Here is a 13,934-nt window from a genome sequence, read left to right as displayed (position 1 = left end):
TTTTTTTCCAAATCTAATAAGAAAAAGTTAATCTTCATATGGTATTTTACTAATTGATAGAGAAATTAAAACAAAAAAATAGTGATAACACCAAATAATGATAAGCAAAATCAATGCATCTCATGGAATGAGGGCAGCAGATACTTTACAACTCAATTTCACATTTATTAAAATCATTGCACAACCAATTAGAAATTTGTACATTACATAGGATCAGATTTCCACCGCCAAATGGAGGCTTTATTTATCAACACCTGCTGCTATAAACTTGATAGCAAGATGGCAAAAAAAAAGAGGAGATCATGACTGCCAATAATCACATAGGAGAAAAGTTGCACAAAGCTTTGTATTAAAATTTAGCACATTTTAGTCTTTGTTGGAAAATTTTTGCTGATATTTGGAAATAATTTGAAAATTAATTCTAAAATTTGAAAACTATGAAATCAGGATTAAAAAATGTTGTGTCTAGAACTGAGGTGTTTAGAGTATATTGCTCTAAGAACAATTTTTGCTTCCTCATACATATATTCAGCAATATTGTGTCCAAGTTACAACCAACTCGATTTAGCCTAAAGCCTTCTATCAAGAATATGATCACGTAAAAGTGTGACTCAAAACTTTCCTTATGTCATCCAAAAGAGAGAAAAGTAGAGAGAGCAGAAATTCACTTGTGACATGTAGACTTGATCTAAATAGCCCACCGAGAAATTCATAAAGGCCTCAATGGCTAGCCTCTAAAGCTTAATGCCTAATGCTTAATGGAAGAGCACCTTATTAGAACCTCTAAACCCTAATGCCCGAGTAAAGCAAGAATAAAGTCTGAGTTAAAATGAGACTTTAAAGTTTGAATATAAATCAGAGCAACATCTAAGTAATGCACGAATAAAAGAAGAATAATATTTTTCGCAATATAGAGCCACATCAAGGCCTTAGTAGTTAGCCTCCAAAAGGCCTTGAAGATCTCCACTAGAAAGTAATGGAAGAGCACACAGTCAAGCCCTCTAATGCCTACCTCAAAGTACAATAATAAAATCCAAGTTCAAATGAGATTTGAGAGTTCTAATATAAATTTGAATAATGCCTCGGTAATGAGAGGACATAACTAAATTAGAGTGTTAATAGGATTTAAAATTTTAGATTTTAACCAAGTATGTGCAAAAAGGTTAACTACGTGCTCCTGCAGTCTCCAACCAAAGATCCACAAATCTAACTAGGCCTTGAACTACTAGACTTCAATAAATGTAAATTTTCTTGCATTAAGTTATCCAATATTGGATTACTAAAAAATATAAAAGCTTTGAACCTTTTTCCAAGAATTATAAATAATTATAAAAAACTTAAAATATTCCAACAGATTCTATTGTGCATATAGCCTTACTATCTGTCTATAACCCCTAAATAATTTTTTGCTGATGTATCAATATTTTTTTTTCCTTCTGTTCATGATAAACATGGGCGCAATAGCAAACACTAATTGATAAGACCATTTTGCATGGTCAATACAATCATCAAATTTAGATTCCATGTAGCAAAATTTATACAACCTACAAAAACTGTCAAACTTAGCCTTGATTGAATATGGAGCTGAAGGATAAATTGACTGAAGCATGCTTGTGTTCCATCATATTTGGATATCGCCAATCCTCAAAGGCAGATTTAGGTTTGGAGAATGAATAGAATAGGGTTATGGCGTACACATAATCTACCTTGCATGATAGCTAGCCTGTCCTGAAACCAAGAAAAGACAGGCATTAATTGCCTTCTTGAAAGATGGTGCATCGGTCACTAGTCATTAGGGATGGTTAAAATGGATTTAAAGTCTTTCCGGCAGAAAAGTGTCTGAATTTTGCATTGCAGATAGGCTTGTATGTGCTCATGAGTTCTGGCTGATCTGCTCTCATGGTGGCTTTTGCAACCATCTACATGCACTGCAAGCTCCGAGGTTCAGTGCACGTTACGCTCCTTTGATCCATAATGAGTATTTGCTATCCGAGTTCAAGACACAAAGACCATTAACTTTAAACTTTCCTTTATTCTACCTTTGATCCTTTTGCAGTAAAGGTGTTTGATTGGTTCATGGACCATGCGCACCAAGTGGAAGAACAATTTCGTGAACTCAACTGATGGCCTTGCCATGGTCATTTAATTTAGCACACACAAGTTAGCCTTATCAGTTTGACGTTCAAGCAATTGGCACTGGTTTTTCTTGTTGGCTTCATGCCCATGTCGGTCTTAATCTTGAGAAGATTTAAGTGATGCATGTCGATTAATTTAAATTTATACATCTTTAAGATTTCCTTTCTCAACTTCAAAGCCAACGATCTCTCTCTCTCTCTCTCTCTCTCTAGAGAGAGAGACAGACTCCATAGCAAAAGGCCCAACAATTGTCTGCACTCAGCCCAGTCCATGTCCATCTCATGAACCTTCTCACCCTCATATCGCATCACAAATGCCCAGTGCTACACTGAGAACAGCGCGAAAATTCCTGATCCTCAATAGTTGAGGACTGCGCACTGAGAACAGCTTGAAACTTCCTGATCCTCAATAGTTGAGGACTGCATAGGAAAGTTTGAAATATACCGCAAGTATTTTGAAGACTTCTCATATTATAGTGCTTAAGAGTTAAAAGAGTGATTCTTTGATAGTTGTTAGATGGCTAGCTGATTTACCATCTTCAGAGACTAATCCTTATCCTCTGAGACAAGATTGTTGGACAATGTCGACTAATCTACTAGCTTTTTAGATGGCACGTGTCTGTAGCTCTGCAAACCGGATATAGCACCGTATATCTAATCATACGGAGACTACGGTATAAACTGCTTCATCAGATATTCCTTTTGATTTGTCAAATATCTTATTTTCAGATTCCCACGGTTATATTTATAATAGATTAGTATAATAAATCCATCTTTATACCCAAAAAAAAAATCCTCCAAACCTCAACGATAATATTCAGTCATGACATCAACAATGCCAACCCCATCAATTAAGCTGAAATGAGCCTTTCAAGCAATTCGACACTTGTGATGAAATACTAGAGAGCTTCACCATTGTTCTGCACATAAAATCTTCTAAGAAATTATCTTGGTAGAGTTACATAGAGCTCAAGTACACCCTCTATAAAATGACTGCCTGATCCTTTTTTTTTTTTTTTCTTTTTTCTTTTTTTTTTGGTGAAAAATAGGAGGGGGGAGGGACGAATCCATCCGTGTAGCAAGAGCCTTTCTTCCACCAGAAAATGTTCGATACCAGTCGCAAATTTTCGTGTGCCCTTTTCGACCCGTGAGTTGCTCCACGTGTGAGTGTCATTCCAACGCCACTTCGTGCAGTACCTACGAACCATATGACGACTCCATTGGATAAATCGGATAGAGAACATCCGATTTTTATATTTAATTGATGTTTATGTATTTCAAATCTAGATCACTTCGATAAAATTTTAGTCCGTTCTAACTGCGCTACCATCTTGGCAGCATTGTTCGATCCTTTCACTCTTTCCTGACAAGCTTGGCATTCAATTACCTCTCAACATTAGGATACTGTTGCAAGTACCTGCTGGTCACCTTAGCTGGCCGGTCCGTGCACCTACCACCCGCACTCACTCAGGGCGTGAACTTTGAAGCAAAGCAGTCCCTTAGGGGGCAGGGATTCGCTGTTCAATCTTAACAGCGAATTCACTGTGCACCCTAGTAATGGCTCTAGATTCAGTGGTGTCAGTTGCGTCCACCATTCCTGCCACAGCTGACCCATCAAGTGGACCGGCAGCTATCATTGTGTTCGACAGTGTCCTCGCTGCTCATGAAACAAAACAGCAACTCACTCTCTCCTAGAAGTCCACCAAATCATTCAGTGCCCAGCCTTGGACCCATCCCGTTCGTCAGCCACTTTTAAGAATTTAGAGGGTGGGCTTTAGACTAAATATCTAGGTTGATTGCTCCTCCTTTGTTTCTATTATGAATTCAAAGGTATAACGATTGATCCTTTACTCTCCAACTTCTTTGCTCTATAAATATGTTTGCTTTATTCAAAAAAAAAAAAAAACCGTAACTTTAATTTATCATTCTTAAAGAGCAGATTAGGTGGATATCTGACCTTTGTGTAGGTAATAGTATTAGTTTATAGGCTTCTTTTCCTGATGTTTGTATCTTGTTAGAGCGCACGGGGTAGACGAATATATAATGCAGAGGGAATCAATGATGTCAGGTCCATCATTATGATAATGGAGAGACGGATTGGTGCTAAAAATAACAGCAAGTGTTGAGAGCCAAGTCATTTCATGAGTTCTTTCGGCTTAAACTATGAGATTGGCCTAGATCTTTGCTCTCTGGAGCAAAATATGGATTTGGACATGGTCCCCTCCCTTAGGAGGTCATCACCAAGGCCAAAGCATAAGACGACAGTAACAAAATTCTTCTGCTGATTTGAATCTCTTCTCCATTGCTTAATTAGAAGACTGACGCAAGAAAGAAGATGGGAAGCTACATTTTTGCAGTACTATATTATTACTCTGGCAAGTCTCAAACAATTCCCCCATCCATGTTTGGTAGGATAGTCTCCCATAAACATGTCAATAATAGTAGGAATTAGGACGCCAGTGGATAGCAAGAACTACAAACATAGTAGTTGGGAGCCATTTTTTTAATAATTTACAGAGAATTAGAACACCATGTTGATTGAAATTTAGTGGTTGGAAGCTGAGGAGAAACACTCAAAAGAGTATACATTCTGGTCAGTTATGCTCAATTTTTCACAAGAATTCTGAACACACAACCCCACATTATAAAAACATATCAATCGGATTTTTTTTTTCTTTTTCTGCAGCGTGTGAAGGAGAGAAACACCCTCACATTGATGGTCACCTCTAAACTAGTAGTAAGCAATAATAAACCAAGTAGTACAAGTCACATATGCTGGGGAAGCTGCAAGCGACCAGATCGGTTATTCACCTCTGAGCTTCTCACTGAGACAGAAATGTGCAAAAGCCCTGAAACCTGCTTCCCCCATTGTATTTTCTCTTCTACAAACACCTTCCTCCATATCCTGCATTCCTGAACAATGCCTGCTTTATCTCATCAGAGCTCATTACAACCCTCTGCTCCACATCCTATCACACAGCCAGAAGCACACAAAGATCTTAGTTTAGAAACCCAGACACAGAACTACGAACATAAGGTTCAAGTAATGAGACCGCAGAACCGTGTTCCATGCTAACCATCTTACCTCGGAGCAAGAAGCTTGCATTCCAAAGTCATTGAAGCAGCTAACAACACACTGCTGGATCTCCAGCCCCAGAGCCTCTAGAGTGTTCACGGTCGACAGCAGCAAACCTGGCTTCGCTGTGCAGCAAATCTCTATTCGGGTGTCGGAGTCTCTCCTCTCGACATCAAACTACAACATAATTCGCAAATCAGACACACTGCCGAGCAATGGACTTCAACCAGAACCGAGCACTAGATTAGCCATTACCTTGGGAGAGTTCCTCACCAATATCTCATTGGGATTCAACTCCTTGAAGATGCCCAAGAGATTCGGCTGCTCCGAGCCCACTTCGATCTCGTCCTGCAGTTGCTTGATCCTTTCCAGCAGCTCTTTCATGTAATCTATGGTATCACCAAGAATAGAAGTCCTATCCATCTGCGGATATTAAGTCTTCATCAACTCAAGTTACTCGACCATGGCAGTATCATAAATCCAAAGCAACAGAACTTCAAATACAAAGTACGTCAGAGTCCAAAAAAAAATCTGATCTGAGCTTTTAACATTATTACCTTGCTGATCTTTGGAACAACGGACCGAAGCATCGACAGCCGATCGTTAAGCCGCTTCCTCCGCCGCCTTTCGGCCATCAGATTCTTTGACGGCAGCCCCTCAGCCCTCTTCTTCTTCCTCCTCTCCATGCAGCCGCCCATCCCACACACCGCAGGCGCCTCCGCCGACTGCCCCAACTCCACCTTGCACAGAGCCTGCCCATCTCCCGCTACACCATGCCGATCGCCATGAACCAAACCAACTTTCGCATCCTCCAACGCCGGCCGCACCGACGTCGGCGACTGGATCTCCGGTGCCGCTGCAATCAACCCAGCACCAAACGGGCAGTAGACCTCACTCAAACAATCAAAATTCGGCTCCGCCGGCGGGGCGAGGCCTTCAAATGCCGAGAAGCTGGGAGCTACCAAGCCTTGGCTCTCTTGGAAGCAGTCCAAGCTCCCTTCGCTGGAGAAGAACTCACTCATCCCAGTGGGTAGAGGGTCCCATGTCTCCCTCCTGAGAGCCAGAAGCTCCTCCAGGAAGCCATGCTCGTCTAGCTCCATCTTTCCCTCTCCGAAGCCTCAAGAACCAGCAAGCCTGCAGCAAAAGGGCGAGAGTAGTGCAAGGCTGCACCAACCTGAGGAATTATATATAAAAACTTAAGAGGAACAATTATTCCTTCTAATTAACTAATGCAATATAGTATATATCTATTGAGGTATGTTGGATGGATTAGAACCTATAGGTAGCCTCAGATTGGAATGGAATCTCTCTCTCTCTCTCTCTCTCTCTCTCTCTCTCTCTCTCTTGTTTTTATGATTTCTTTTGTTTTCCCTATCACTGTGATTAATCTGCAGTCTTTTTCACGGAAATCTGCGATCTTGAGGTGGTGATAATTAAATGACATGGGCCAGAGACGTTTGACCCACAGTGCTGTCTGAAACGAAAAGGATGGGGAGGGTGGCAGAGAGTCAGAGGTTGTGTCAGGTTCTTTGTACATTTAACATTCGCGTATAACATCACAAACAAATTGCAGGGGGTTCACGGCAAGCTACTGTGTGGGGCCTTGTGTTCTTGGACCACTCGTACCAAAGGGGAGGGAGAGCCCAGTTTAGGTCTGGGACTTGGGTTAGGCCAAGGATGCGATTGGGTGCGGTGAATGATGCCCCCCTCCTTTGGGCTCCTCGTAGAACAGTTTTGTCTACATCCGTCTCTGAGTGCGTGCAGCTTAGATTAGACCCATATCTATCTAAGTTGTTGGGCACTGGTGGAACGTCTGGTCGCTTATCTGTATCCCTGACTTCACCGGCAAAGCATTCATTAGGATGGTAGTTAAGTACAGTGCTTTTTAGTCAATAACCAAAAAAACAAACAAACAAAAAAGAGAAAAAGGAACAACATTTATCAAATTATTGGCATGAGTACACGCGTCCCATAGCCATGTTCATGCCAATTGGACACATTTTATCCCTAACATGTCTAGTGTCTGGTGGCCAATTGAAATTTTCTTGAGAGAAAAGAGAAAGAGAAGAAGATAAAAAAAAACAATTTAAGCTCGCATATGTACGGGCACAGGAAATGCCAACCGGATAGTTTATATCTACAGATCTTTGTAATAGAGCTCTCAAACTTTTCATCTCCATCAATAGTGTTATCGATCGATTGTGCATATTTCAAACGCCAAACAATGAGTTTCACCACAAAATAATCCGATCAAGGCGAATGGATGAGCATTTGGCCATGCTTAGGCAACAAGAATTCCCCAACAGTGGCTGCATTTGTTGTATTATAATTTATAATGGGAGAGAGCTAGCTCTTGGTCCAAACTTCTTTAACCTCTATTCCTTTGTTTAAATTATTATTTGTGGCTCATCCTCTCTTTTGATTAATTAATACGGTGACCACCTACCAAACATGTAACGCTTCTCTAGAACACCAAAGTTGCCCATGCCGTGGGCTTTATTATAACAAAACCTGATAATGATGGTTCTCCGCCATAAAATTCTTTGCCTTCATGGGTCGAGCAACAAGTACGAGCCAATCAAAGGAAAGAAGCATTGTTTTCGGAGTGGTCTTCATGCATTAAAACTAGATTTGTTGTCATTCTATCGCTCTCATCGCCATCTTATCGTTCTCATTGCAACTTTGCCAGGTACCGTAGGAGCAACAACCAGGTGCGTGCTCGGGCCATTTGTTTAGGCGCACCGACGCAACCCGGAGATGGGCGCATTAAAAGGATAGCCGTTGCTCTGAGGGCACAGGGTTGGAATCCTTGGATGGGGCCCAAGCCATCTCACTAAGAGAGCAAGCAAGTCTATAGGGCGATTGGCTTTGGCATGAGAGACCCTATGGCTCTGGAGAAGTGGACGAAGTACGTAGATTGCCGTGGCTAAATGTTATCTAACTCATTATTTGGAGTTTTAATATTTACAACAACATTGAGAGGTGTGGTAAGAATCCCCGAGTGCGATTGGGAATAGCGAAGATGGGAGAACCATTGTACAATGTGTACTACTTCACTGTGCTGGATTCTGTTTGTAGCTAGGATTGCTTTGGTTTTCCCCAAAAATAAAGAACCAGGGTTAAGCCAAGACTAGAGAGAAATGTTTGAGGAGTTGGGTTCTTCTTTTTGCTGAAAGAATAAAAAAAAGGAAGTCGAAGATCTCGCAAAGAGGAGGATTCTAGAAATAGAGACTCCATGCATGCACTAAATGCATGGGAAGAAACATGGCAACCTGTAAGATCCCCATGCGTTGCAAAGTAATTAGTTAAACACACACTCTCACACTCTCAAAAGAGTTGCAATATTAAGCAACAATACAGCATTCTATTATTTAGGCAATATCCAATGCATCCTTTAGAAGATGAATGAATAGTTATTAAGTTAAAAATGTGTTATAAGTTCATAGCTTTGCACTGCATATAATAGCAAATAATATATGACTTCTCATTTTTGTTAAGTTCATATCTTAGAAGTTGTGCTAATACAATCTCCCAAGTATAGAATTACTGTCTCGAGATGGTTTTATTTGGATGAAACCAGTTCTCTTGTTCATGTTAAATCAGACACATACTTCCATCCACCCCTTTTGGGAGAATGCAAGCAATCATCTCCAGCTTCTTGTTTTATATATCATTATAGTCCAAAAAGCTTTTTGTCTGAATCTCTGATGCATGGTGATTATATGGCCGTCTTCTCTTCTTTCAGCGTAGCTCTGCACCAACCTCCTTCCTCTTGCCCTTAACACGATCGTGGATTTCCAACTCTTTTACAAAAGAGTGCGACCACACGCTACTTGATCTCTCTCTCTTACATAAATTAAATGTTCCTTGAATCCGTAATCTATCTTTCTAGTGCCAGGTTGTATCGTCAAAGTTTTTACTACAAGGGTGAAAGTTTAGGTTTTCCCCGGTATGATCATTCTTTGAAGCAATTGAGTCTCCCATTTTGTTAAATGAAGCCTTACCCAACAACAAGAGCCGCAAATCTTACATTGGCAATTAGAAGTGGGACCCATGCAATATCCAGCTTAAATCTTTAGCTGTCACATTTTTGGCATGAAGTAACTCATGGAATTTGATCAAGACCGCCCCTCCTTCCTCCCATCAAATCATCATTCTGATATTTATGAATCGAGACAAGCATTTATCTACCTAACAGAACATGCGTCGCACACGAAAGAAAGATTCCTTTTTCTCCTCACAAATCGCTGTTGAATCATGCAACGATAGTGTCGAAATCTGTACATATGGATAAACGATACGATTCAGAGTATTTTGAAATCTATACAAAGTACGATCTAATTATCTGCATCGCAAAATAAAATTAATCATTCTTTCGCACGAAAAATATGATTTTAGAGGACAATTATCGTTAAGTACCTACCACAATATGCGGTGGGCAACGTAATCACCACGTTAGCCAACAGTCACCACGGTCATTATCAAAACCATGTTATGGACTTCTCATCACTAAGCACCTAGAATCATCTGTGATAGCCATTGTAACCACGTTAGACAACAGTAATTAAGCATGGTCATCATCCAAACAAATGCTAATATAGACTTTAGATGCAGTACATCCAAAATAACATCAATTCCCCACACTAGTAATTCTGGCCTGCAGGAGGATCAACACCGAATTCCCGATCCAAAACAGGGACAAGCAAGATACAAGGTAAGATCTAGCGGATTGCGCCGTGGTCGGGTCGAGTGACAAGACCAGGAGCACGAGGACAACCAAATCAGTCCCTCTCCTTGGTGGGTTCACCCAACACCACAAGCCTAACTCCAACCCATCCGAGCCGACAACTCGCGCTGGCCACACGCCACAGAAGAAAACCATCCCAAAACCGCGGCTCGAGACGGTGGTTTCCTCGCCAGCCCACAATATTTCTCCCCACTACCCACCCAAAACCAGTAAACCACCACCCCCCCTTCTCTCCGTTTTTGTCCCGTCTCGCTCTCAAGCACTTCTCTCTCATTTTTGGCCCGCGGATGAGGACACGGACGGAGGAGGCCAGGCTTTTCCCTGCTTCCTTGGTTTCTGTGTATATAGTAAAAAGGTTGGGGTGGGGGGGTGGGAGAGGCCGCATGAGGGTAGCCTATATACGCTATTATGCTGCTAACTTTTTCTTTCTATCTGCTATCTTTCTTTTGCGGTGCGTTCAAACAGAGGAAAAGACCAGGGTCTTCCGCAAAGGGCGCCTATCTTCACGTTTGGCCTTTTCTAGCTCTCCAATTTTTTTTTTTATTGGAGTCCGTGGAGCGAAAAGAAAAATGAGAAGAATTAGGAGGGGTGCAAAAGTCTTTTTATGTGTGCTTTCTTTCTTTTGAGCCTTCTTATGGAATCATGGCAGAGGCAGAGAAGAGAACCTGGGGACGGGGTAAAAGACAAGGAGAACTCGCCACCACCGTCAACCGCCAAGCGACCCTCGCGCGCCCGCGCGCGCGTAACGCGGGCACGTGAACATGTGGTGAGATGCCGGTGGGCTGTAAAAAAAACAAAAAAGAAAAAAAGGCTGAAGGGGGAAGTACGTAGTTACGTAAGTTACGTACTACTGGCTAGTGTTTGATGGTATTTAGAGGGGCTGAAAGGCTGCCCCTTGCGAATGGGATTGGATTAATGACAGAGAAGCTAAAAGATTAGTAGTTATCGATTGCTTGCTTGCTTGCGTTTGCTTAGTTATTTGAGTTGCATGGAAACAGACAAGATTTGCAATTAACTGGCCGCCGACTATAAGATTTGATGGTTACCAAGATTTGCAGAGCTTTTTGATGGCAAGGATAGTGAAAATTAACTAAAACTAAGTTCTTTTGGTACCCGACAATTCGACCTGTTTCGCATTACTTTGGAATTTTGATCTTAGAAGCCAAAAAAAAAAAAGAAAAACAGTAGCTAATCCACTGAAGTCTGAACATGAACTACACCCAAAGCGCTGCGGTTCACATGTTCACATTACTTTCCGGTCTTTGACGGCAGGAATAGCGAGTGATTGACTGCGCATTCCTCAGCTTTGAACTCTTGTACCGGAAACACAAAGCAAATACATGAATAGGCTGAGGTTTGCCACTTGTCTGATACATCGGTGTCAGGAACGGAGTTGAGAGCGGCTTGATTTGACTTGTATTATTTTCGACGTGCCTTGCAGGAGAGAGACGTTCTCTTGGAGAGTGATTCGACGACAGTTATTAGATGAATCCTGCAGATTTCAAAAGGAGTTGGTGACTACCACCTACTTTTGAGAGATATTCGGACCATGGTTCATGACGGATTGGTGCTTCAAGCGAAGCATGTGTTTAGAGAGACCGACGGAGCAGCGGATTGAATAGCATCTTTTGTTGCCAACTATTCGGAATACCACCTATAGGAAAAAGAGATAGAGTTGCCTAGTGCTTTCCATAATGTTCTACTTTTTGATATTTTTGATTGTATTCGTATATGTTATGTATGATAATTTTATTTTAGAAAAAAAAATACATTACCAAGCAAGCATTGCACTAGAGCCCGAAGCAGATGCTAAATAGATCCCAATCTGTTGTTGCACGAGGAGAATGGTGGAATTTGAGCGTGGTTGGTGGGAATGGTTAAAACAACAAGGTCATTCACGGGGCGCCGCGTCAAGCACGAGGTCAGATTATGTGTTAATTGGATGTCGAGCCACTTTCTAGCATGGCTTCTTTTGTTATTACGAAGCTATATATCCAAGTGTCTTACAGGGCCGGAGGTTTGGAAGCAAAACACTACAGTAAAATTTATTGGATCGACGAGTAAACTGAAAGCCAACAATCTAGTGCATGATAATTGTATGGTTTATATCTCTTCTTGAGCGGTTTAGCCACTGTTATCACGCTCGAATACACAGAGAGGTGCTGTCAAAGTTTGGACTATTAGGATTCCTAGGCTGAATCCACTTTCAAAACTGATCACTTGGTGGTAATTATGCGGTTGCTCAAAGAAAGCGGTAAAGAGGTGACTTCTTGGTTGTCATCCATGTCCTAGGAAAACTTTCTTTTAGTTTAGGAAATTGAAATTCAAACTTTTCTCGAGCAAGTGCTGGAAAGCAAAACATTGTTTCCACGGCGTTTCTGTAAGCAAAAAAGCTTTTGTCATGCTAGTATCAATCAAGGCCAGGTTTAGTGCCTCTAGGTGGGCTATAATTGATGTTGAGTTGGGGTAAAGTCAAGCTTAGTCGGCGTTACTGTTGCAACTCTAGTTAAGTCAGTCTTTAGGGTGGTTTTCTATAACAAAAAACAAATTAGATGGAATTGAAAGCAGCCTACAAGGATTCCTTTCCCCTCTTTCAGGAACCTTGACCTCACCTCTTGTGAAATTGAAGTTAAAACAGCGAACGTGGAATAGATGAGACTTGGCTTTCAAATTTTTTATCAGCTATAATAATGACACATCCCACAAGTCATGATTGCCCTTGATTTCCAGATGCCAACCCTATCGAGTATTCAAAAACTTGAAACCAAACGTAGAATTAATCATTATGTAGGTGAGCATAATGGATGAAACATTGTGAACTTGAAAAAGTCGTCAAGTTTAATTATATCGTTGCAACCTCAATGGATCTCCACCTTTTGAGAGAAGAATCCTTATGATTCATCTTTCCCAACTTTAGTTTTTATCTTTTTTTGCGTTTTGCAAGGGAAAGTATGTGAAGCATTCTAGAATTCGTCCAATATTTTGTCTGGTTATTTTACACAAACTTTTTGTCCCAAGGTCAAATTCGCCATCATGATATTGAGAAGACTTGGTGCTAGGGTAACAGAGAAATGTCGTGGAAAAGCTACACGGCCGGTAAATCTCCTATCTTTCAACTGAGTAATCCTCGCACCAGACTCCCCCGCGTCTCCCCTGCCCTTCTCTGCACCGTACGTGTCTTTCCAAGCCTCCGCTCTCGGCCGAGAGAAAAAAAGGGGAAAACCTCCCGCCCACCATACGTCCGAAAGCCACCCTCTGGAATATCGGTGTCATGAACCACGCCCGCCGCTTCCGATACTCGCCGAAGGAGAGAAAGTTGGAGGAAAAAAAGGGGCTCCCGTTCTCGCCCACCGCCTCTCCGCTCCCAAGCCTCGCCCTTTGAATCACGGACTCCATGAACCGAGCCCTCCAAATGCTTCCAGCGTTCCAGAGAAGTTTTGGCGGGCCAGCGACAGGAGCGCCCCTTGTAGTTTTGATTGTCCAGAAACAAATTGAGGGCACGTGGAATAACAAGAGGATATTTCCTCTTTTTTTTTTTTGGGAGGCTAGCGGCGCGAGAGGGGGCGGGGTGGGTAAAGCCGTTAGAGTGAACCGTGAGGTGCCAGATAATGAAAAAAAAAAAAAAAAAAAAACTTTTTTATAAATATCTTTCTAAATATCAAATTTTGTATAAATATATTTTTTTAAAAAATAGATGTGCAAATAAAAAAAATATGATTTTTTATAAATAGATGCACAAATAAATCATTTATTAAACGGTCAAATCAAACAAAATAATTTTTCAATTTTATTTTTATTTTTAATTAAAATAAATATGATTTTATTAATAGTATTAAAAATCGGTATATTAAAAATATTTATAAAAATAATATTTTATGAAGATACAGAAATAAATATAAATTTTAAAAAATATTCCCGTAAATTTAAATTTTTAAAAAAAATACTCATAACAAAAAAAACTTTTTTTTTAAAAATT

The 13,934-nt window shown here is 40.9% G+C and overlaps 1 protein-coding gene across 1 annotated transcript; it reads right to left on the bottom strand.

Moving 5' to 3' along the window:
- Positions 1 to 4,695: 4,695 nt before the first annotated feature.
- On the bottom strand, positions 4,696 to 6,721 carry LOC103718924 (transcription factor BHLH3-like). The gene is made up of 4 exons (XM_008807937.5): positions 5,769 to 6,721; positions 5,467 to 5,634; positions 5,221 to 5,388; positions 4,696 to 5,104 (listed from the first exon to the last, which is right to left on the bottom strand). Exons 1-4 carry the CDS (start codon positions 6,309 to 6,311, stop codon positions 5,018 to 5,020), a joined length of 966 nt encoding a protein of 321 aa, XP_008806159.1. The 5' UTR covers positions 6,312 to 6,721; the 3' UTR covers positions 4,696 to 5,017.
- Positions 6,722 to 13,934: the final 7,213 nt, after the last annotated feature.

The sequence above is a fragment of the Phoenix dactylifera genome, chromosome 16 (genome assembly GCF_051530095.1).
Source record: "Phoenix dactylifera cultivar Ajwa chromosome 16, Ajwa_hap1_PhDact_Kaust_v1.1, whole genome shotgun sequence".
Classification (NCBI taxonomy): Eukaryota; Viridiplantae; Streptophyta; class Magnoliopsida; order Arecales; family Arecaceae; genus Phoenix; species Phoenix dactylifera.
This window is presented reverse-complemented; position numbering and strand designations above follow the sequence as displayed.

Bases quoted from the DNA above. Each gene is read 5' to 3' on its own strand.
- LOC103718924 (XM_008807937.5), bottom strand. From the start codon at position 6,311: ATGGAGCTAGACGAGCATGGCTTCCTGGAGGAGCTTCTGGCTCTCAGG. The intron at 5,635-5,768 runs GTAATAATGTTA...TAATATCCGCAG, and splicing joins TTGTTCCAAAGATCAGCAAG to ATGGATAGGACTTCTATTCT. The intron at 5,389-5,466 runs GTAATGGCTAAT...ATTATGTTGTAG, and splicing joins TGGTGAGGAACTCTCCCAAG to TTTGATGTCGAGAGGAGAGA.